This window comes from Polyodon spathula, chromosome 12 (genome assembly GCF_017654505.1).
Source record: "Polyodon spathula isolate WHYD16114869_AA chromosome 12, ASM1765450v1, whole genome shotgun sequence".
Classification (NCBI taxonomy): Eukaryota; Metazoa; Chordata; class Actinopteri; order Acipenseriformes; family Polyodontidae; genus Polyodon; species Polyodon spathula.
Window position 1 is genome coordinate 41,468,639 of NC_054545.1, and position 26,182 is coordinate 41,494,820.

Consider the following 26,182-nt stretch of genomic DNA (forward strand, 5'->3'; position numbering starts at 1 on the left):
AATCAATTTTCGAGTAATGCAGATAGGAGTGGACGGAAAGGGCATTAATGCCCCTCTTCTAGTCAGTCTGCATTCAAATAAAATACTTCATGAAATATTGATGAATTTATTTATATTTAACAGTAATTTAGTATAAAGCATTTCTAAAATGGGTGGATACTACTTAAGCTGAGCGAATGTACTAGTGAACAGTGTACAGGCAACCAGAGTCAGACAGGTAAGTGATCCTGAAAATTAACATTAAGTAACATTATAAAGGTGGTGTTGTTTTAATTAGGTGATTTACTGTTTGTGATTAGTACCAGGTGATTGTGGTTAAATTGAATAGAGGTTGGTTTGCAATTTGATTGATTTACACACAGCTTTTATCCATCTAGTTAGCATAATAGACAGATAGCCTATTTGTGCACCAGTCAATCGAAGAGCCTTTTACCAAAGAACTGGGAGTCTAGCTGTATGAGTCCAGCGAGGAGAGACCTGCAAAGGAGAAGCTGTTGGAGAAATTCTACTACTGTTGAAGAAATTCTACTACTGTACCTATGTACTACAGTACCTATTTGTCTCATCTGTCCTGCTGTGTCTCACATCCCTGTTATTCAGTCCTCTCACTCCCATCCTCTGTCCTCTCTCCGCCTCTGTTCCCCTAACCCCTCTAACCTCATCTCTCTGCCCCTCCACCCTCTCTGTCACCCCTCTGGACCTCTCTGATCACTATTTCATCTCTCCCTACTACACCTATCCCAACTGTCACCTCCCACCGTAACTTACGCTCTCTTTCCCCCTCTGTTCTTGCCTGCACTGCTTTCTCTCACCTTCCTCCTATCAACTCCTTCTCCCAACTCTCTGTAGATTGCTACCTCTACCCTCTTCTCCCCTCCCTCGACTCCCTCTGTCCCCTCACCTCCCTCCTCCAGGACCACAAACCCTCCACATGCGCCTTGAACCCCCTCCCCACTCACCTCTTTCAAGCTGCTGCTCCTGTTCTACTCCCCTTCATCTCTTCCCTTCTCAACACCTCTTTCCCTCTGCCTTCAAACAAGCCTCTATCACCTCCCCCTCCTCAAAAAACCTACCCTCGACCCCACCTCCCTCCAGAACTACCATCCTGTCTCCCTCTTACCCTTCCTCTCTAAAATCCTTGAGCAGGCAGTACACCGCCAGCTCTCTGCTTTCCTGTCTAACTGCTCTCTGCTCGACCCTTTCCAATCTGATTTCCGCCCTGCTCACTCCAGTGAAACTGCTCTCTTGTCTGTCACTAACTCACCTCCCTCTCCTCTGTTCTAATTCTACTTGATCTCTCTGCTGCCTTTGACACTATCGATCATTCTATTCTCTTATCCTCTCTCAATGACCTGGGAATCTCCGGCACTGCTCTGGCCTGGTTCTCCTCCTACCTCTCCGAACGCACCTACCAGGTAACCGGGCGCACCTCAACCTCACACCTCACCCTTTCTCAACAGGAGTCCCCCAAGGATCAGTCTTGGGTCCTCTCCTGTTCTCTCTCTACACCTGCTCCCTGGACCCCCTCATCGCATCCTATGGTTTCTCGTACCATTTCTATGCTGATGATGCTCAGATATTCCTCTCCTCCACCCCCCCTGACCCCACCATCCCCTTCCTTGTCTCTACCTGTCTGTCTGCTATCTCCACCTGGATGCACTTGCATCACCTCAAAATTCAACCTCTCTAAATCTGACCTCCTTCTATTACTAAAGATTCACTCTCTATTTCCCTTATTGATGACAGGGCAGCTAAGTGACTTGCCTATACCCAAAATCTCTTTATATATATATATTTCAAATGCTTACTGAGCTCCATAATAGGGCTTTTGGTTCAGAAGTATTCCATTCAAGGACAGGCTTGACAAGTCTACAAAGGATATCTGAAGCAAGTACAGTGAAAATGTTACATGACACATTTTAATAAGCAAAAACATACTGAAGTCTTTGTGCAGTCTGGTTAAACCTTATTTAATTTTGATTATCTCACTTTTTAAAAATATATTTTTACTATTTTGTCAGCTATTTACTTTTAGTAAACTAAACATATTTCATGTTACAGTCTTTCTATCATCCGCAATATATGTACAGTATATATTTATATACATAAATACATTTTCTGGTACTACTTACATAAGGTCATAGGTATGGTATTAAAAAGGTTAGACAGTTCTGCTAAAGGTTTAAAAGGAACTGCTTCTTCCTGATAAATCATTACTATTTGTAGTGTAGAACATGCATAATGGTAATAAAATTGATTTTTGACCTTGGTTTTTATAACCTAATCTGAATAATACACCTATGTTAAGTTTGAGGATACTGTTTTCACCCAGAGGCAAATTATGGCCTGGTCTTCTTGGTCCGAAAGGCTTCTTATTGCCAACACCCCTTACACATTTCCTATAATGACTGCCCTCTAGTGTTCATATCTTTGATTGTAATACATTTTTCCATTTCTCCAGGATAAATATTTTTTTGTTGTTGTATTTATTAGTTGCTGTTTATTTATGTTTCTTGATGGAGAAGTAGGGGCACAGTTATATGGTGTTTGGTTATAAACAACCTTGTTGATGGTCTAGTTGGTTTACATGCCCCAATACTTTTACTGTATCCCCCTCCTGCTGTCATGAGACAAACTATATATGCTACTATATATAATTGCATTAAGAGGTATTCATAATGATTGCAAACATCATACACAGCTAAGGGGACTTTTTTATTGTGTGGTTTGACTAATTTGCTGGCACTTTGCTTGTCGTTTGTGTTGTAACTCTTATTAATATAACATTATAAAAAATTTAGAATTGTTTTAAAAAACATCAAGAGCGCCCTCTTCTATTGAAACACTTGCAGTCAAAACTAAGTGAAACAATCGTTATGTGATTTAATAGTTTATTTGACAGCTTGACGGCAGCGATTGGTTGTATTTGTTTATAGTCTGTCTGACTCAAACCTTGCCCCCTTACTGTAAATAGAGCTAATAAATGCATTCCACTAAATCTTACATAAAATAAATTCCTGCCATTTTTTCACGTATCCAAGATGCTGAGTAGGTACTAGTTTGTTAAAAGAAAAAATATCAACGTACCCCATAAAAGTATTTTACTATTTTTCAGGTAAATCTTTTTTATTCCAAAAAAAGTCGATACAGTATTGAGTGAAAAACATTGTTTTTTCCCAAAGGAAATGCTGTAATTACTTTATGTCACCTGACAAAGTTCACGAATTCAAGGTATGACGTTTTTAAATTCCTTTCCTAAACCCTCATTCCTATTCTCTGTTAGGACGACAGAACACTCAGCGTCCACGGGGTTAAAGCCACGTGGAAAGCATTACGTTGGACGGAAGACGTCATTAAAAAATGTGACAGGACTGTGTCACCAGAAACTACAAAAAAATTGAAGAGATAGGAAAAATTACTTCCAGCTAAACTATCAGTTTCTCTCGGTTAGAGACAGGATAACTTATACCACAGCGTGAGAAAACATGGAGGAAGATATCCTGACAACACTAAAACTTCTAATTATTGGAGAAAGTTCTGTAGGAAAGTCAAGGTAAGAGACTAGTGAGAGAACTAGCAAGACACGTCAGACGTATCCAACAAAAAACAAGGATCGTTGCGTTTTCTCAAACAGCATTCTGCTATCTCTTTATGTGACAGCAATTGGAATACACTTTAAACATCTTCAAAAACTGTTAGTACAATATATTGTGTGACGTTCTGTTTCTTTTTTTTTTTTTTTGTAAAGTTACATTTATACAGATTATAACTATCTTTAGTGAACAAGCGCGCCAAATAATGTATTTTTTGCTTATTAGTTTCACTTTTAGTAGGATTTCTTTGTTAATGTATTCGGGAATGACTTTTAATAAGAATCCTAGCACTGAACAAAAGAGCTTTGTTTTGCCACCACCTTGCCACACCTATTTTTGCATACAGGCCTAGCTGAAAATGTTCCTGAAGAATCGTGCTTGCCTGTACAATTACGCTCATCGGTTTTATACATAACACTTCACATAGAACGTGTACAATTTGCACTTATATACCTGCTCACTATTACCAAAACACTTTCTTTAATAATAATAATAATAATAATAATAATAATAATACTAATAATAATAATAATTATTATTATTATTATTATTATTATTATTATTATTATTATTATTATTGTTATTTATCCAAGGGTAATATGGATCTAAGTCATTGTTTGCCATCCAACCTGACACAGTACTAGGTGTATTTAGATTTCAGTAGGGGAAGAAATTTGTTTCTCAACAGAAGGCTAAAAAAAACTTTTATAAAAAGTGCATAGAAGGCTTAAAAGCAAACAAATATAATTTAGTGTAATTTTGGGATAGGAGTGCTTAGTCACAATGCCGTTTAAGTGCTGTATCATTCGCACCAGTGGGGGTCAAGAAGAGCTACTTCCTTGTAGTGACCCATGGGCAACGTCTCTGACGGCAAAAAGCTCTTCAAATCGAACTTAACATGCAATGCTTAAGCAAAGCAGTGTTGGGCTTGGTTAGTACTTGGATGGGAGACCACCTGGGAATACTGAGTGCTGTAGTCTGCATGTTAAGCTCATACGAATATATATATATATATATATATATATATATATATATATATAATTGCACCAATTTAGTTCCATCATTTCACTTAAAAGGTTTGATCACATTTAATGCTGTATGTTTTGTAAACTGGGTGCAGTTTTGCTTTAAAAATGCAGTTTTCAGAAAGAGTAATTGCTAAGATTAATATTTCATTACCACTGGCATACTACTGGATAAAATACTGTTTGCTCAGCCTTTCTTCTGAAGTACAGTTAAGGCAATTTTAGTTGGGCTTCAGTGGTTATCTGGTGTGGGGAAAGTTTTTTTCCCTGCATGTGTTTTGAGAGGATTAGTCACAAAAGCCTCATAACCTGTAGAAAAATACATAATCTATATATTGTAAGTCTCTTCCAGTTAAGATTATCCATGTAGAGCAAGAAGAACACATCACAAAGCATTGGTAAACCTGAACATGCAGCATTCCATATCAAAACTGAATACAGATTTATATTAAAATACATAACGTAAAAAAAAAAAAAAAAGATACCCACCAGTTTTGCATTATATAAAATACCACTAAAACAGCATTAAAGAAGGGTGTTTTTGTGGATTGTTTCTCTCGTCAAACGATTTAAGATCACAATAATAAAATGAGAGTTCTGTTCATCCAAGCAGCTTTCGTGACGCAGATATGTGCAGATGAATGAAACAATGTACTGAATAATTGATTGTTACATTACGGTCAATTATTGGCTGAGCTGTTTGTTGTTAAAGTGAGACTTGAGGAATAATTGACTGATTGATTATCACTATGTGGTAACACAGGAATATAAGCCCAATACAGGGATCAAACCTTCAGAATGTGTTTTGACGTCCAAAAAAAAAAAAAGGCAGGGCAAGGAAGGATGTAGCCAGATGGAAGTTTCGCCCTGGTACCTACAGTAATAACTCCCTGTACTGTACAATCATCTAGCCCGGCTTGCAGCCAGACCATTTGAGTGAAGCAGCAAAGGAAGTTATTTTGTACCAGTAGGCAACAGTAACTTCTCATCTTTGTCTTTCTAAGTGGAAGTATAGCGTAGTATACAATCAAAGAATCGAAAGATTTTCAACGGAGGAAAATAGGACTAGAAATAATATTTGGTGGTTTCTGTACCTTTTATATTGAATCCAAGCGGTATGGCTGCAGGTACTATAGGCTCACGTCTATTGAAGTTTCGATGGCGAATACCACTGTAGTGTGAGGATATTGGTAACACTATGGTAATTTCCTGCCATACACTACTGCAGGCTACAGGGCTTATTGGCAGACCCGTAGACATTCCTCTCTTATAAACAGCCCGATCAGCACACTCTATCAATGTGGCAGTGAAGCAGCTGATAGTATTATGATTGATCGATACAATCTTTAATTTTTCATCTCTTTTGTGCCTTGCAGCCTTTTGCTCCGATTCACTGATGACAAATTTGATCCTGAACTAGGCTCCACGATAGGTAAGCTTAAACTGATCCACTTGTTTAAAAATATCAAAATGCTATTTATGATTGCCAGGACGGCTTCGTGGATGATGTCTCCAGACAAAGAAGTTGACACACACATACACACACACACGGGTACTGCAGGTTGATGGTTTGCTGCATACATTTATTCAAAACACTTTTATAAAATACTGCTCGCAAAAGTTCAAACAAAAACAAAACATAAACAAACATAAAAATACTTCCAGCACGAATAGCAATTGTTTACTTTATTTTTCAGTGTCTTTGTCCTGGCTTTTTCTCTCTTACCTTCTCTCTGTACACCCACCCAAACACAGGTAAATACCAGCTTATATACACGTTGCCACCCCCGAATTAGCAATAACTTAATTCAGAGATGGCCACATTCTGCACAAGAGTGGTCGACACCAATTTATCAATAATCATCAGCTGCTGAACATGCATTCTCATGGGGTGTAGTCTTGCAGAGACGAGCTGCAAACTTCGCCTCTGCCAATCCCCTGTTGCTGGGGAAGTAATTGAGCAGGTAGGCTTGCCCGGCGCTGATCTGAGGTCCAGATTGGCTGGGGGGGCGTGCCCGGAGAGGTTGCGCAGAGCTTAAAAAACATTTGAGCTACTGCTTGAGGCTACTGCACAGCCAATGCTACACAAATGGGCAATGAGTGAAAGCTGGTGCTGTTTTTCATCAAGGAGGAGAGCATCCGCTCCGAGGGATTAACTATATGAAACCCTTCTACTGCAAGATGGTACTCATGAAGCATTGAATAGGCAGGAGTCGCCTGAAAAAGCCAGGACTCCGGGAGCCCAGAAGTAGGTTAGTTTAGGGGATGTTGATCTGTGGTTAACTGTGTGCAGGTAAAGGTAATGCAGCAGTGATTAATAAACAGACAGACAACGACAATCCAGGTGCAATGTTGTTTAGTAGTTTTGATGGCAAAACAGCAGTAAAAATAATAATGGTAATGAAGGAATACAGCGGTGTGTATTGCAATTTGTAATCCGTGGGTTGGCCCCGAAATAATGACAGTCCTGTTTCAGTTCACCTACACGTAACACGTACACAAACACCAGCCCACAGTGTGTGCTGTAGTGCTCGTAGTGAATACAGTTTGGTGCAAACAAAGTGCAGTGTTGTTGATCTGGGTTTAGTGCTGGCCTTTAGCGACAGCTCCGGATTGTGTTAGCTGTCTAAATAACAAACAGTATTTAATAACAAGAAAACAAACACTCAAGATTATCACAGCACAGTTCTCCTTTTAGTTACCAGTTTTAACCATTCACAAAGGAACAGATCACATCACTACATCCCCTTAAATACTGTCAACCATGACCCCATGGTTAATGATCGCATCTGCTACTCCAATCTGCGGATGTCACACAGTTTTCTGATTACCATAGTTCCATCCCCTTTCTAGATGTCCGATTCCGCCTAACCCTGGGAATGAACTCTCTGTCCAACCAGCCCAGGGTACTCTGTTCCCTTTATACAGCACCCTCGCAGGTCTGTCAGGAGATCTAACACCAAGAATCATTCAATCTCGATGTCGCATGATCCCAAACAATATAGAAAGGGTGTGCGTAGAGTAGTAGGTTCCTGGAGCAGGACATTCCTTTTAGTAGGACGAGCGCTTGCCATTTGTGTGAGTAAAATGCAGTAAAATCTCCTGAACTAACTGGAATCAGGGGGTAAGTTCATAAAAACAGTTTGTTCATAATTGACAACTTTTAACATTTTACATTCTGTCTGTAATCTCATTCTGTATTTCTGTTTTAGGAGTTGACTTTAAAGTCAAAAGTATAAATTCTGACGGCAATAATGTGAAGCTGGCAATATGGGTAAGTACAAATTTTTAAACTAATAAAATGTTTTTGCTTTTGTAAATATAGTTGTAGTTAGGCTTGCAACTTTTTGATACTGATCGTTAAAGCTCGTTACACAAGGTCATAAAAAGTACCAGCAATGCATGACCGACAGCTGAAGTCTTCGCGGCAGGACGAAGCGGGCCCGTCTGCATTGCCTTCCAGTGAGTCCAGCTGTGCTGAAGCAGGAGAATGGGGAAGCACGGACTACGAATAAGTGCAAGTTACTTATGTTCAACTATAATGTTTTGTTCTGTGCGTATTATTTTTACTAGTAAATTTATGCTATGAAAGATTGTGTAATACACTTTTATATGCTGCATTTTATGTGGTTTATTTGAGATCGTTTTTAAATGTGTAGGATCTTTCTATAAGGTGTAGCTCCGCTGTGACCATTATATATGTACGTGTATGTCCTTTGGATAAGATGTAAAACGGAGGTCCTATTGTAAGTGACTCAGCAGCAGTTGTTGATGTATAGTTCACCCCCTTGACTCTGTCACGTTGGATAAAAGCATCTGCTAAATGACTAATAGTAATAACAACATGTATAACATGTTTGTAATAAATATATATATGCAGTCAAAAATGTTTAGCAACTAATACAAGGATAGTACACCATGCTTTGTTATGGAAAGTTATTTATTATTATTATTATTTGTGTAATGCTATGTTCGGTTTTCCCCCATGCTTTTTTTATTACATTTTTTTTATTGGCCAAATGAGACAGGCTGCACGTTCAGTGGTTTAACACAACCTAAAAACTTATTGGAACTCGGACACAAACATTTAAATATATCGCCCGTATTTTAATATTAGCATTTGGAACGAGAATTTCTCTAGCTAAAAGAAAACTAAATGGAAACACAGAATGCAAAAGTACTACCAAAATAGTGAGAAAAAGGTGAAATATATTTATTTTTCCATGGAAATTATCCCATTGATGGCTTCATTGCAATGCCTTGATAATTGTCTTGGCATGTGGGCAATATGGGTTTGGATAGTCTCTAAGCTCAGTTTATGTTGCTATACCCAAATATCAACATTTCAGGTCATACTACAGTAGGTATCTGCAACTCTTCTGGAAAACTAAAATAAATGTGAAAACACTACCAAAAAAACAACAATGCTGAAAGTGCTGGGTTCTACTTCTTTCTCCTTTCTGGTGTTGTGTTGCTTTTATTGCAATACTGTAGTTGAAGGAGTTTTCATAAGGAAATGTTTATGTGTGTTTGCTGCAGGATACTGCTGGACAGGAACGGTTTCGGACACTGACTCCAAGCTACTACAGAGGAGCTCAGGGGGTTATACTTGGTAAAGAAATTGTTTTTATTTTATTTTTTTTAATAATACTATACTTTCTCCTTGTTTATTATATAATGACAAGGAAAGTCCCAGCCTTGATAAAATTGCTGCTGGCAGTGCACTGTCATGCTTCAGGCAGCCATGCTAGTAAGGGCAATGTACTGCGTTGTGTAGTGAAAATGTACTGCATTGTGTAGTGTCTTTAGGGCATGACCACACAAAGCATTGGCCATTGCTTTAGGTTTGTTTATTTCTTACACATGATAGAAATGGACTTCTAAGTAGCAACAATGTCAGTTTTAATCAGTTTAATTTTATTCCTACAGTTTATGATGTTACAAGGAGAGAAACCTTTAAAAGGCTGGAGAACTGGCTAAATGAACTGGAAACTTACTGCACGAAAAACAACATCGTAAAAATGCTGGTTGGAAATAAGATTGATAAGGTGAATTAAATAAACCCTCTTTTATTGTGATACTGGACCTAATACAATTTTGAAAAATCAGGAATCAAATTTAAAAGTAAGCTTGATCTCACAATAAATCTATATACTGTTCAATGTGGAGATATATTTTTTTATTATTATTTTGGGTCAGTTTAACATCATAGTTGTCAGTGATGACAAAAGTAAAAAATATATATAACCCACTTGAGCTCTGGATATTTTAACTAGTATTTTCCTGAGTTGATTTGGTCCCTTGGATGATCAGTTTTATATCCCTATATTGAGCTATATCCCAGATGAGCAAAAATACAATTCGGTTGATTTGTCATAAATGTCATAGAAAATGCATATTATTCAACTTCACCTAAATGTTTTTTAATTGAATGTCAGTCAATCATACAGTAAGATAAAGAACTAAAAAGTGTTAAATCAGTGTTACTCAACAGTGGATTATTTCACCAGTTCAACACACTTTGTTGTTGGAGAAACACAGAAATGTCTGTTTATCTTGGCGATTAAATGCTGCTAGGTTGTGTGTTAAAATTGTGTATAGAAATGTGACCATGGAAGCTTGTGCCACTAACAAATATTTATGTTCAATTTCAAGTCTGACCGGGAGGTAGACAGAAATGAAGGGCTGCAGTTTGCCAGGAAACATGCTATGCTTTTTATTGGTGAGTAGAAGGGTTTTTTTTTTTTTATGAAATATTCAAAAATATGTAGATTTGTATGTGTTATTATTACAGGTATATGTTGTTGACAATATCATATATAACTTTAAAACACTCGCTCACTGAGTAGTCCATTGTGATCATTGTTGCAGAGGCCAGTGCGAAAACGAGAGGTGGAGTGCAGTGCGCCTTTGAAGAAGTGGTGGAGAAAATCATCCAGACGCCAGGACTATGGGCAACAGAGACGCCACAGAGGGGGGTCAGACTAGCAGAAGCAGCATCAAACCACCAAGGATCCTGCTCTGGGTATTGCTTACTTATTTAAAACAACTTAAAAAAAAAAATCTTAAAAGGTTCTGAAGTTCAGCTTGGAAATGGACAATTTTTAAAAGGGCTAAAACTCGAACTGGAATATGATTAGGACCAAGCAGACTTCATGAGGTCCGTAGCACCTAAGACAGGGAACTTGGGTGAATTTCTACATTATGTTTGCACAAGATTTGATTCCATTTTTAGTTCTATTCCTTAAACTGAGCCTCTATGGACCGTGAAGCGTCTTGAAGGATGTGTCTTCCAAAGTGACACCAATTCATTGTTTCTGTCATGAGAGAAAAGTGTCACAGGGACTTGCTGTACTTGAGACTCTTCTTTTAATGAGATACCAGTAACTTTCATCTGCAACCCCTTCACTCCTCACTGATCCCTTTAAAACCACTGTAAGTAATAAAAAAACAAAAAAAACATTGTTAATCTGTTAATCTTAAAGTCTTGATGCAGAGGAGGTATTCTACATTTCTGTGTTATAGTACTAAAAGAAATGTTAACATAAACGAAAACAACTGGTTATCTTCATGTCCTGTTTGTGGTGTGATGTGTATTGTATTTCTGTGCACAAGTGTGTCAGTTGTTTAGAGGTTAAGGGTTCAAAACCAAGAGATTCATAAAAATACTGTATGTCTGTTACAGTAGTGAGTTTTTTTTTTTAATAGTGTTCTTACAAGTGACAATGTAAAGTAAATGCTGCATTCTGTGTAAACCGTTCTTGTTAAATTTAGTATTTATCCACAATTATGAAGGTTTGTCTTTTTGCATTTTTGTTGTTAAAGGCTGCCCTAATTGATTTCATCTGATTTCCCAATGAAAAATGCAAATACACACATACAGTATGTAATGTAACATACAGTACATATACCTTGCAAAGCATAAACGTTACAGGTACCAGTACAGCGTATGAAAACCTAGACCATGACCTAAAACCACAGAACACAAAACTGAATCATTTAGCTGGTGCCTATGCACAGGTTTTAAGTGGTTCCAAAGGTACTATGATATGTCATGGCAACTGCTATGTAGGGACCAAACGGCTACAGGGAAGTAAGGAGTGTCACTCAAAAATAGTTAACCAAGTTTTGTAAAATAGATGCGCCAATGTTATTGCTGAGGATATTGTTATACAATACATTGAGTATTACTTCAACATAAGTAATACATATTTCAGATGACCCCAGGGTATGGTTTAAAACCGCTTGTTACAACAGGGAACAAAACAATAATCTCCAATTGATTTTAATTACTGACTGCTCATGTAATTCCTCTATAGCTACTTCAAACCGGTTCCCAGTCAGACATAAGGCAACTGTTTAAAGGTCTATAACTTTTAATAGCTTAGCCAGTCGGGCACTGTCAGTGCAACACATTTGAAAACTGACAGATCAATAAAACTATTAAAAATTGCTGTTTGAAAAAACGATGATCAAGTCTGGTACATATTTGGCAACGTGATGTGGAATTTATTTTGTGTCGTCTGAGGTGTGAAAGATTCTTATCAAAAGTGAAGGTTCTATTTGTTTTATTGCATCGTTGCACATTTTCGATTGTCACATTGCATCTGGTGTGTAGCGGTCTTTACTATGGAAACTCTTTAACCCTTTAAGGACCGTCATCGTGTAAACATGTAGTGTTTTTCTGGGCTTGTGATCGGGTATACCTGATTAAAAAACCCACTTCAATTTGTTGAATTAATGGGCCACTATACTTTGCTGTGCAGGTAGAAAACACATGTCATTGCATAGGGGAGGGATTGGATTTCACTTCCTGCTAAGTGGGGTTGTTTTTTTTTTTTGTGTGTGACATCACTGAGACAGGCACTTACATTTTAAAGGGCAGAGAAAGTTTCAGAAGCACGGAGAGGAGCTTGTTTAGAAAAAAGAAAGAAACCGAAAACACTGAAAATCTAATGTATTTAACATAATTCTATTAGAACATTTATTCTGTTTCATGTGTTTTAATATATATGTTTTTGCAACATTTGTGAATATCTAGAAACTAGTGGATACAAGCAGATGCTGTTTCATGATGTATATTCGTAATGTGTGTTTTTTTTTTAATTTTATTTACTGAATAATGGAATGAACTATTTCATTATGAGTAATAATGAAAAAAATATATATATTTTCTCAAAATAAATATTTATGAATGAACTATTTTATGAATATTTATTTTGAGAAAATAATCTAGCAGTGTCAGTGTCAGATCCTGAGTGAGTTTTGTTTTTTAACAAAAGGTGAAAAATTCATAATATCACTCGGGTGAAGAATGTCTTGTATTTTGCCCACAAGGGGGTAAGGGTGGGGGGGTGTAAGGTTGGTAGGGATGGGGTTAAATTTGCCCCTGCCAAAAATCACAGGTGTGGCCTTTCTGCAATTAGGTAATTGAGTGTTAATTGGAGAATGGCCACATTGGAGAAATTATTTTGTTTGGGCAGAGGGAGTTAGGTGAGTGTAACTGTGTAAAACTGTGTTTTGAGGTAGTGAAGGTAAGTGCCCGGCCTACATATTCTTGTTTTGTTTGAATCTTTAGTTTGGCAGTCACCCTGCTTATTTGTTTTGTGCTGTTTATTTTATGAATAAACACGCGCAAACGTGCTTAAACTGCAGCTCTTTGTTTCTGAGTCTGTCATTCCTGACACTTTTTTAAATCACTAAATCAGTTTTTTTTAAATCACTAAATCACTCGGGTGATAGAATGTCACCTGAGTGATTTAGAGACAACATATCACTTTCTGACATTACACATATCAAGTTTTGGTATGCGTACCACATTCTGACAATATAACACTTTCTAACGCTACTCCGGTACGATTTAGTAATTGTACTGTTTCCGACCAGGTCAAAACATGAGGCTGAAACACGGAAAACCCGATTTTCCCTGGAAGTCTGGTAACCCTATCAATAAAACCAAACAGCCACATACAAATTTAAACCACATAGATTCTGGGGACACACTTCTGCTCTCCATGAGTAAGGCTGGGTGATCCCATGACCACATGGCTGAGTATGGTGTACACAGAATGTGTCAAAATACAGTTCAGTCGATGCAGGCATTTTGAAGTGATATTAAGTGGGGTGGAAATCAGTTGTGCATCTTACATTTCCTTGAGATTAACCAAACTGATATTACCAGGAACTTGTTTTTTTTACACCAATTATACTGTGATCGGAACATTTCAATTTGATAATAAGCAGGGTGTGATATTAACCGGGGTGACATTAACCAGGTTTGACAGTACTGTCTATATTTGACCAGCCCCCTAGAGACAGTGCTGACACGTGATTATTCCAGTCAACTTCAGATGTAATCACTGCAGAAAGTGCCTGCAGAAGTCTAGCTCCTTTTGGTGTAAGTGAAATCCCCAGTGTGTTCATAACCCTGTTGGGGGTCGTTTTGAAATGGAAATTACAAATGGGATAAGATGACAGGCTTCTCATGGCCATGGTGTACGTGCCCGTAGTGCTCAGTATCTGAAATGTCTTGCTGTCAGAGATCATAATTGACAAGCTCTTTGGGTGTATGGCAGTAAAGGTCTGTATTGATTTCCCTGGTGTCCTTTCCAAATACAGTTTAGCTACAGATTGAATGTGTATACTCAGAGGGTGCTTCATCAGTCTTCAGGGGTCACTGCCAGGTTAGTTTTTTCCTGTCCCTTTGTCTTCTTTTTCTCTAGTACGTGATGGCTCACGAATGGGTAAATGAGAATCGGTGCTTTTTTGCTGGGGAGCAGGGGAGTCTGGTGCGCTTGACACCTTTGATTTGTGTGGGTGATTGAGTTTAAAAAGCAGTCAAGTATTAAATGAAACATGTATGCCAAATAGTGGTTAGCTGCTTATTGTTTAAATAGCAGTAAATGTGCAGTGTAGACCAATTTATTTAATATTAAATTCTCTAATTACTGTAAAAGGTTATTTTCTTTTAATGGCTTTTCTGATTTCAAAAATTCCCCAATGTGTTAAAGTTTAAACTTTAATGTAAACATCAGTCTCTCTTTCCTACTTTCACCTGAAGAAGAGGCATTTGAGGTTTTGGAAGCTTGTGAATAATTATTTAGTTAGTCAAATAAAAGGAATTGCATCTCCTTTGTCTAAAGTTTAAACTGAAACTAACATCCCACATTTTACTGTCTGAAAAAAGTGTGATGTCACAAAGCAGCATCAGATAATGATGTCATAGTTGTGATAACCGTGGCAACCCTCTGAGACCCATATTTCTGAAATATTGTTGCTGGCAGTCGTTTAGGAGTTTCACTTAGGGAAATAAAGATGAACAAACCAAGCTACCTGTCTTACCCTGCGATAGTAAACATTCCAGGGCAGTATTCAAAACTACGGAAGCAATGGGATAATCATCACTACGAGGCACACAGGAAAAGGGTCAAAAAGGGTCAGTGAGACTGTGCTTGTTTAACTTAATACATCAAATATGTATCACTTATAAATTCTGAAACTAATGATATGCAATATGTGGATGTTTTTAAAATTATTGCTCTGCACTTGAAATGTAATAAAACTGGGACTAGCATACTTTTGCCTTTGTCTAGTAGTAATACTGCATAAGTACTATTATTTTAGGATAGATTATTCCTGACTGGGGTGTTATGGTACAGAACAAATTAGAAACACTGTACAGTAGATGCGGGATGAAAGAGTTACATTGATTTTCTAGCTTCTGGCATTTTCCACATTATGCACAGCCATTCACTTTTTAGGTCTCACATGTGTGGTCTTAAAATAAATCTATGTACGGTTTGTATTTTGATATATATATATAGATATAACTAAAAGTGATGTCACATATAGAACACCATTATATCATGTAAGAATAAATCATGGATTTGAATATAAACAATAACAAGTAGTTTTCATACCGTCAAACACCTATAAATACCTCCAATGTTTTGATTCAAACACAGGCTCCCTTGAGAAAGATATGTACAACATATCGAAACGTTGGGCAGCTGGCTCTTTGAGCTAATATATATATATATATATATATATATATATATATATATATATATATATATATATATATATATATATATAATATATATATATAATATATAAGTTTCACCATCAGTATCCAACCAGTTGCTCCACCCAATGAAAGTCGTGGGTTTTCTACTTAAACACTTAAGTTGTTTGTTTCTCATTTTAGTAACATTAGCATGAGATTTTCTTCATTCAAAATGATAAGGAGGCTGCTTTGAGAATAGAGTTCTTGGAGTTGTAAATCTGGAAAGTAACAGCTGGCAATGAATGCATTATCTTTGTCATGATGTAGGCTTAATTAAGGTAAAATCCAGACACCAGTACGATAAAGAGCCTTTCTTAGCACAAAACAAAATTAGAGTTCTACCTAACAGGACACCTTCAATTCAAGTGAATCGCAGAGGTATCTTGAATAAACAGCCCCCCTTTTTTTTCTTCCCTTAGTTGAAGCAGTAGTTGACAACAAGGCTCCAAGGACATACTTGCATTTTCACATCAAGATGAAGAAAATGCAGGTAAGAAAAAAAGGGGGGGTAGGGTTGAGAGGGTGAATTCATTACTCCTTCATACATTTTTATATGGATTTTCTCACAAGACGAGTCTCAGAACTGTTCTGTTAATACACTTTTTTTTAATTGTTTTTTTTATTTAAGCTAAGCTGAGGTCTGTTTTCATAGCAACAAAAAACATACTTGGCATCCCTAATGGGGTTAAACGGGGCGGGTGGGGGGTTAGAGAAGTGTCACCCTGCTGTACAGTGTTTTTAAACCGGCAAACCAGTCTTTGCCTAAATACCTTTCATAAAACCAGTCTGAGACCCACTGGCCAGCAGGTTTGAGCTAAGGTTTGATGCACAGTCAGATCAGTTTGGAAATCGGTTCAGTTTTTCAGCCTAGTCTGAACACATGCAATATTTACCACCAGTAGACTGCTTGAGGGAGACTATACATATTGTTAGCGTGGGTTTAGGAGAACAAGATTACGAATGTACAATGGAGCTGAAAAAAAAGCTGTTCGGAAAAAAAGATAAGCCCATCTTATTTTGTCAGCTGTTATTGTCCAGTGTTTCTGTTGAATCTAGCAAAAAATAAATACAAAAAATAACAATACATAATTTAATGAATAAACCTTAGCACCGCTCATTTCTAGCCTGTACACTATTTTTTTTATATATTTACTCAATATAATTTCAAACTAATTAAAAAAAAAAAAGTCGTATCTGATTATATACAGACACTGTAAGCGTTCCTGTGATTTTAAATTCACACTTCAGTAAATAAATGTGTAGTTATTTTAAATTATCAAACGGTCAAAAATAACTATTTTGTGAAATACATTTTTAGCTTTATTTTACTGGTCTCCGGTCCCAGTTTTTAAAACTAAACCCACAGTAATTTACCAACATAGTCACACATTCTGCCATTGACTAACATTGTGAAGGGGGCGCAAATCACATAAATGAACTTCAGTAAGGTTGTTTATTTCCAGTCAATAAACCCTAGTGTTATCCCCTGAAGCCTATAATGCTAAGGCCAAGCTCCATACAAGTACAGTACAACATCGCATATCCGACCCCCTGTTGTCTGGGGTATAGGCGGTTATGTGAAAGTCGGATTTGCGAACATCTATAGAAAAAGCATTTACACAGGCATAAATAAGTTAGTGAACAAAAACAACAGGCAAACTGCTTTAAACTTTTTTTAAGCTTTAAAAGTAAGCAAACGTAAACAAGATTAATTAGGCTACAAATACACAGTGCTGCTATGCGGTTTGCTATAAGCCATCTCCACGCAAAGTTTTTTTTTTTTTTTTTTTATATAATTTAAATACAAAACAAACAGTTAACTCTGGAAGTCCCTGCCTCCCTGGTTCTGCTTTCTTAATATCTCTGTCACGGTACTTTGTGCTCTTTCTTAATATTGCCAACAGCCGATAAGAAGCTCGGTTTAAATATTGCTTCGGCTATTTTAAACAAACGGCAGGCAAGGTGAGCATTGTGTTTATGAAGCTTGCTTTGTTTAATTCAAATTTATTTAAAAACTTCAACAACGCGCTGCCAATATCTGCAAACGAGCGCTCCTTCACAGAAGAAAAGCGCTTTCTCGGCTGATGTATTGAAACGTCACTGCTACTACTCAGGTGACTGACACACGCACACAGCCCGCCTCTCTTAAAAGGGAACACACCAAAAGGCTGATTGCCATAAAGCATTCTTTCTGTTTCCATTGATCAGGGCGGTTATGTGGCGATCCGATATGAGACGTTCCACTGTAGTGTATAGATTAGTGGTTACGTCTGTATTCTTTCTGCTAGATGGAACAGGAGAGACTTGCTGCTATCGAGAGAGACAACAGACTGCTTATTGAGAAAATGGCCCATATAATGAGCACCACAGGCCGCGTGGAAAACTGGAATGACTATGAGTCAAAAAGGTAAACATATTGTATAATTAAACACAAAAAAATATATATACTTTTTACGTGACGGTAAGTGAGACAGGACACTGTCAGGTAAGGCCGCCACTGCGACTATCATAAAGGAAATTTTTGGTTTGCTATTTATTTATTTTTATTATTTGTGTTGCAACTCTTAGTTTTTTGTATAAGAAAAAAGTATCTACAATTACAACTAACATTCCCAAGTAGGACCACATTTTAGATACATTTAAACATTTAATACTTTACATTTATATTAGGCTAGCTATCTGATTGATTGTTAATAATAACAACATGACTATATTCATACATGTATTTATTTATACTTTATTTAAAATGTACATTGATTCAAATGGCGTCATTAGGAGAATGACACATTTCCCTACAATCAATTTAACCATGTCATCACATTACTATAAACAAGACAATAGCCTAATGATCATGAACAACAGGATTTCCCAGATACTTGTATCTCCGTTACCTAGGGATTTCAACATGTAAACAAGACGCTGGGGTAAATCACATCATAAAGGGAGTTTTTGGTTTACTGTTGTTTGTATTTTATTTATTTATTGTTTCTGGTGCAACTGTTAGTTTTTACATAAGAAAAATTCTCTACTATTATAACAAACCTTCCCAAGTAGGACCACATTTTAGATACCTTACACACACATACATAGACTTCTTATACATAAAACAAGCAGTTATTGTTAGGCTATGACATTTAACAATTTTTAAAGACATGAATACTTTAGTTACGTTTATTAGGCTAGCTATCAGATTGATTATTAATAACAACATGAATATATTCATACATGTATACCTTGTTTAAAAATGTACATTGTTTCAAATGGCATCATTAGGAGGAGAACAGCACATTTCCCTACAATCAATTTAACCATGTCATCACATTACTATAAACAAGACAATAGCCTAATGATCATGAACAACAGGATCTCCCAGATTCTTGTAACTCCATTAACTAGGGATTTCAACATGTAAACAACACACTGGGGTAAATCACAAGTAATAATAATAATAATAATAATAATAAATAATAATAATAATAATAATAAAAAAGAAACACTTAAGCGTCGCCTTTACTTTAAAAACTATGTGCATTGCGCAGCACAGTTGACATGGAATGAGGTTTCTGAACATAAATGAATAGACCAATGCTGCAAATCCATAATTGTTTGTGAGCAATTTATTATGCAATTTTTGTGTTCAAAAACAAACCCTCAAACATTTGGTAATGTTAATTATCATGCATATTATATTGTTTGTAATACGTTATCGTACACAATATATTAGTATTACGGAATTGTCAGCTCTTACCGTCAAGTAAAACATAGTTGTTTGTGTTTTGTATTATGTTATCTCAGTAGGGATACCATTTCTTTCATTGTTACAGCATTTTCTTGAGTTTCAATAACTAGCTATCTACTGTATCTGTCCCTCATAAATCAAAAGAATTTCAAATCTGGACGCCATTTTGATCTGCTGGTTTTGACAAATTTGGTATTATCTTACAGGCTGTAAACTCCTGTAGTTTTATATAGATATTAAAAATGAGTACTGCTAGTAATAATACTATTTATTATACATGTTTTTTAGTCTGAATATTGGATTAAGACATAGGGAACTGGTGAAAATCACTCTGGAAAACCATGCAATCCTGAGAAGGATCAATAATCAGAAACCTATCTACAACCACAACAAATGGATAGATAACTTTCAGGTAGGAAACCTAGAAATATTGTTTTACTGGTTAAAAATGAGAGCATCATGAATAGCCCTGTACTTGCAGGGAAACCACACCGTAAACAACACTTTCAGGTACACGTACAATTTATGCTACGTGTGCAGTATATAAGTGTTCTACAGTTCAAATTAATTATTTTAATCTTGAATTTAATACACTATACACAAATAATGAACATTACCAGGGATATTGCCCATTCCAGTTTTTTTTTTTTTTTTTTACTGCAAACGTGATTAGCCCCAGTGTATAGGTAACAAGCTCAGGTGTGTCTTATTAAACTGCTATGCAATGGGAGTGTTATTTCCATCCCTGATTACCTGTGTTACCCTAGTGTCCTATTTCTTGATAGACCACACGAGGATACATTGCTAACATCACAAAATATCCTGATGTGTCAAAGAAAAGTGACAAGGTAAGGGAGCTCTTTTCAGGGTGTGTTTGAAAGTTATAAGGAAAATACTCCATTCATTTAAATAGAGGATGCATCATGAATGTTCATGGAGTGCTGTAGTTATTCCACAAATGAGGATAGTCGATCTGACCATTTGAATTTGGAGAAAGGCTTGAAAACTGGGAATTTTTCCTTAACCTAGTGTAGTACCAGATACCCCGATTTTAAAATCAAATATGTGTTTGTAATGTAAACTCGTTGTGAGTGGTTTGCATTGCAGTTACTCAGATATTGCGGTTCAATCCAAGACTTTGAGAGGATCTACTCTTCAGTTCTAGTTGACGTACATAGGCCAAATAAGCCAGAATGCCTTTGCATTAGTAAGAACCTGCGTGTAGACTGCCTTGTATTGCAACTTCAGTCCTCTGTAATTCACTCTGGCTGGCCCAGCCTGTGTTGATATGGTATTGAAAACTGAAGAGCAGCTCCTGAACTTGGGTGAAAGCACATTAACACAGATTTGTCAAAAAAATGATTGATTTGTCCGAATGATTGTGAATATCATAAAAAGTAAAGGGTCAGCAAAAATAAGAAAATGCAATTTAAAGATACTTAGGGCAACATTCTCAAAGTGTCATTAGCACAATACCTTTTTAAAGGATAAAACATAACTAACAATTCTAAAACAAACAACTGAAGAATACTTACAAGCTCCTAATAAAACATCTTTGTTGTTTGTTTCTTGTTTGGCAACACACTTGGGCACAGTTTTTCCTTTAAAAAAAAAAAAAGTGCTAATGACAGGTTGGATTAAAGGATTTTAAATTAGATTTGAGGATCCTGACTCTAAAGAGTGGTGTTTTTTAGATCTGCCACTGTTTAAATCTTTAAAATAGACGCAACAGACAAATAACAATCATATTGTAAAAAAATCCTGCATATCTTTGTAGAAACATGACCAAAAGCACTGTAGTTCCTTTACCCCAGCGGAAAACTAACGGGTGCTTTACAAGAGCTGCCAACACATGGATCCCCTGGGATTGATAATGCTGAACGACTGTCACTCTTTAAGATAACTGTTGTACAATGAATAAACTTACTCTTCCAGCTTTTGTGTCATCTTTTTAAGTATTCATATGGACAAAATATACATGTACCTGTTCTTGAAGTTTACTTTAACTGTATCTAGTTTAGTATTGTATTTGCATGAGAAATAGTTTCTCATTTGTCATGTGTTAAATATATATACTTCTACCTGTTCCAGCTAACAAAATAGCATGGGGCTGAAGTTAACTGACTGAACAATTAGTAAGTGGTACTGCATTTTTTTACTTAAAAATTTGACGTTCTAATCGTGATTGCTTTTTATGGAAATCTGTTAAAACCAAATAAAGGAGTACTCCTGTTATTTTGATTGACTTCTCTCAGCCAGCACGACTGCCAACCCCCCTTAGTGAGAGCGAAAATGAGGTGGAGATCTGAAAATGCAATCAGAAGTATGTCCCCAGTTTACTGTGTGATTACTGTCTTTTAATGGAAATATGCTGTATTTTCTTCTCTCTGCTGCTTGTAGAGAATTATATTGCAAAATGCAGACCGGATATATAATGTTAGAGTCTTAATAAAAGCATACATTTTAGATTTAAGCAAAATGATTAATAACTACAATCGGTATGTTTAACTGTGGGTTTGCTCTTTGTCCTGTCGCAAGGTTACTTGTGGCCACAGCATGCCCATGGGCTGCCTGTTATTTGCATTGATAGAAAGTTGATGCTTCCTGTTAATCACTTAATGTTTATTTAGATTTTCATTACATAAGAGTAGCAGTTATCTACTTAATGCTAATATTGGACTTGGCTTTCTCCAAGATAAAATGAGATAGTAGTGGTGGGGACCAACCAAAACGTAGCTTCACTGTAATATATGAGCCTTCAGTGCTTTTCCGCCAGGTAATGTGGATTTCATATTGGCCTGGTATTGATGGCTGCAGTATAATGCTGGCTCCAGGGTTCAGCCTGTTTTGTGGCCTCCCTGGCGCATCAACACACACAGTGGCTGTGATGCTGGCTCCAGGGATCAACCAAACTGTGGCCACCCTAGCTCCTCACCATTGCAACCGTCTGGAATGGGCTGCATGGGGCACTACTCAGGGGTGGGCTCCTCCTGTCTTCTGTGTTTCATCGACTAGCCCATGACACCTCAGGAAGACTCAACAGTGAGACTGGTTATTGGGCATGTTATTGTGAATTCAACACAATCTGAATTTTTAATCTTGTCCTAGTGAATACAAATTAGTTGTGCTTAGAGCTGACATTGATATAATAGTCCATGCATCATTATATCATATAATTATATAATAATCTACTGTATATGTAGTATAGTAGGAATCTGCCAGCTGGCATTTACCAATTTGAAAACAACATACACATACACTGCATACTGAGGATTACTGTAAAACAAGTTTTCCATGCTCCTCAAGCTAAATACGGCTTAGAACTACATTATAGCTTTATACCCTGATATCTGACCTGCCTAGCTTCATAAACCACAAACAAAATCTAAAGGCAGAGTTTACTTGATCTGTTTATCAAAATACTCAATCCAAACTCTAAAGGTAAAACTTGTAAGAAACTAAGTAAAGTCAACAAACATTTGTCAATAGGTCAGGAATAACCTGCCAAATTAAGCATTAAAATGCAGATGAAGTGTTAATACATCACACCTGTTTTGCTTTCCAATAATGGTCTAGGTATTGCATTGATTTCAGTTTTATTTTCAGTAGTCGGCTATACTGTACATCAACACTATATTGCTTTTCCCTACTATGTTGTCAAGATACTTGCAGTACATGTACACCTGAGAGTATGCTTTTAATTTCAAATGATATTAGATGGCATGGAAATCAGTTTGACTGATAAATGTCTGACATTAACCGGTGTGCGAATAACCAAAGTGATATTGTCTGGAGCTTGTCCCCACTGACTCTCGTTAGATCTTGTCTGGGACATTTCAAATTTTCAATGTGCTGATAATTGACAGGATTTGACTGCATAATGTAATGAGGGCAAGACTGCTTTTTACACAAATTTTTATTAGGGTAAACAACCACGCTTTCAGGCGCGTCTGTGCATAACCCTAACGTAAAATCACAGTTCTAGTCTTGAAAATAAATTATACTTCTGGCAGTTTACATTTGTTTTACTATAGAATTGTTTTTAATGGGAAGCAAATCTATACAATGAAGCAAATGTAATGGTCTTATCTGATCTGAACACACAACTTAATACATCCCCCTAAATAAGAATAATGGTTTCTCCTTGTATTGAAAGCTCTTGCTTCTGTAAAGACACTTGGCTGAACTAGCCTATGTTACCTCAGGTGAAAGATCCATCAAAAAATATTTGGGTAATTGCAATAAGAACCATTCAAAATGATTGCAAAAAGATAATGGGACAATTAAAAAAAATAATAATAAAAAATTAATTTGAAGCTCACTGTTAGTCTAATGGTTTCTAAATAGTTACAGTCCTAATCATAATGGTGCAATAAAAAAATACAAGAATCTGTATATATGTGTGTGTGTGTGTGTGTGTGTGTGTGTGTGATTGTATAAGTATACATTATTGTCTCAAAATAAATAGTTGATTTTCAATTTTATTAACACTTAATATATTCACATCAGTTCAATACTGAGATTTTGTGCCAGCATCACAGTGGACTGGATATTAGAACAGCCAGCAGGTATGTACAATATTTAAAAAAAAAAAAAAAAAACATCTTAACTAATGTAGAGTTTCTTGGTTTGGTTAAAGGGACACAGGTGTTATCTGTGGCAGTAGGAAGCAAACCCCCCCTTTATTCAATCTATTTGACCCTGTAAAGATTCCCACTTAGTCCCCACTTAGAGCTTATCTTTTTGAGTCCAAACAGCTTAGAAAAGTTCTTCGTAGAAAAGTGCAGAGCAGTTTAGAAGCAGTAAAGAGAATTCAATCTTTAACTTCTTTAATCAGAAACTACAGTAAATTTAGAAATTTCTGCAGCTTAAATTCTAACAGCTGCGTGTCTTTTTCTGATAAAAAGCTGAAACTCAGGCCAGCTGATTACTTTCAGATTCCAACTCCGCGCCATTTTGAGACAAAGGGGAGGAGCTAACAAAGCATGCACAGTTGCATCACAAAAAAGCAAGGCTATCTAAACAGCAGGAGTGTGGGAGAAGTGCTTCATGGAAAAAGTGCAGAGCAGTTTGAAAGCAGGTTGACAGGTGCAGAAACTAAACTTAAACTTACAAAAAAAGAATAAAAAAAATAACATGGCCTTCAAGCCAGTAATCTGTGACACCTGCATGATGTGGGAAATCCGAGAAAACACAGGAGAGCTAAACCAAGTGAGTGTAAAGTGGTGTAAGATCCAGGACTTGCTTCAACGAGTAAGTATGCTAGAAATGGAGCTGCATGAAATGACGGAATTTAAAAAGCTGGCACACCTGACATTTGCACCCTTAACAGACAAATCTGCCAGGGAGATAAAGAGGGTCAAAACAGCTGTGTACAGAGAGGCAGAGATGGGGAAAAAAGAAAAAGTAGACAACCACCAGAAATCAAAACGTCAAACAAATTTGACCCACTTCAAAATTTAGATCATCAAAACCAGCATCAAGAGAATGAAAGGATCAACATCCAGGACCCTATAAACAGTGTATGGCCAAGCAGCAAAAAAAAGTCCATATTAAGAAACACAGCAAGTTCAGTGTGCAGTCAACACCCTTGCAACAACAGTGTGCTGCCTTTCGAGAGCCTTTATCACACACATCACTGAGAATGTGGACAGGCTCCTAGAACGAACATGAAAAGTAGTCTTTCACATCAGTACAAACAACATTGAAAGATAACGACCAAGATCCCTGCAAAACAAATTCAGAGAGCGAAGAAGGAAACTAAAACTAAGACGAGACTAAAACTGCTATTCTCTGGGATACTGCCAGAACCTTGCAAAGGGCCATACAGACAGCTGGAAATAAAAATCTAAATGCATGGCTGAAATCATGCACACAGGAACGCTTCACCTTCCTTGAACATTGGACCACATTCTACAACAAGAACTATATAGGTGGGACAGACTGCACTTAAATAAAAAGGGAACCACTCTACCTCGGGAAAAGGATCCTCGAGGAGGTTCAGAAGTATTTAAAACTAGAAAGGAAGGGGGGGAGAAAGCAACAAAAAAACAGGAGAGACTACATTAAAACAAGGGCAACAACTCAGGTAGGATAGCCAGTAAATGTATGTATCTAAATGCTAGAAGTCTCAAAAACAAAACATTAGTTACTGCACCAACAAGTAACTACGATATGATAGGTGTTACAAAACTTGGTTATCTGAGAATGATGGAGACGAATGTAACATAATAATGGGTATACACTGTGTAGAAAAGAGGCAGGACAGGAGAGGCAGAGGGGTAGCACTATACATAAAAAATAGTATTGAAGCTCAGGTGTTAAATCTGGAAGAAAAAAACTATGCTGATTCAATCTGGGTCAGAATAATGGACACAAATTCAAAGGCATAATAATAGGGACATGCTATAGACCACTAAAATGTAGCTCTTTCAAACAACAAAGACAATAACTAAAACAAGAGGTCAGAGTACCATTGGCAAACTCAGATCACAACATGGTCTCATTTGTGTTTTTTAAAACCTAAAGCTAAAACAACTAAATCTAGGGTTTACAATTTTAAAAAGGCAAACTATGAAGGAATGAAACCGAGACTAACAGATGTAGATTGGAGTAATATAGAGAAAGCATCCACAGATGGCTATTAAAAAAAAAAAAAAAGTAGTACTAAAGGTGCAAAACAAATACATCCCAAAAGTAGACAAATCAAAATCTAAAACAAAATGGTTTAATAGAGCAATTAAAAATATATATTTTGAGA

The 26,182-nt window shown here is 36.7% G+C and overlaps 1 protein-coding gene across 4 annotated transcripts; it reads left to right on the forward strand.

The window, feature by feature from the left end:
* The first annotated feature begins 3,285 nt into the window (after positions 1 to 3,285).
* On the forward strand, positions 3,286 to 24,552 carry LOC121324202 (ras-related protein Rab-18-like). Of its 4 annotated transcripts, XR_005951227.1 has the most exons (10): positions 3,286 to 3,553; positions 5,995 to 6,050; positions 7,831 to 7,892; positions 9,158 to 9,230; positions 9,548 to 9,666; positions 10,274 to 10,340; positions 10,490 to 10,643; positions 17,972 to 18,090; positions 19,711 to 20,270; positions 21,200 to 21,218. XR_005951227.1 is itself a non-coding variant. In XM_041265800.1 (9 exons), exons 1-8 carry the CDS (start codon positions 3,486 to 3,488, stop codon positions 18,039 to 18,041), a joined length of 669 nt encoding a protein of 222 aa, XP_041121734.1. In that variant the 5' UTR covers positions 3,286 to 3,485; the 3' UTR covers positions 18,042 to 18,090; positions 19,711 to 24,552. The 4 variants fall into 4 exon arrangements, 3 of the variants coding, with proteins under 3 accessions (XP_041121734.1, XP_041121736.1, XP_041121735.1); XM_041265800.1 differs by having other exon boundaries at positions 19,711 to 24,552; XM_041265802.1 differs by lacking the exons at positions 17,972 to 18,090; positions 19,711 to 20,270; positions 21,200 to 21,218 and adding an exon at positions 16,103 to 16,173 and having other exon boundaries at positions 3,288 to 3,553.
* Positions 24,553 to 26,182: the final 1,630 nt, after the last annotated feature.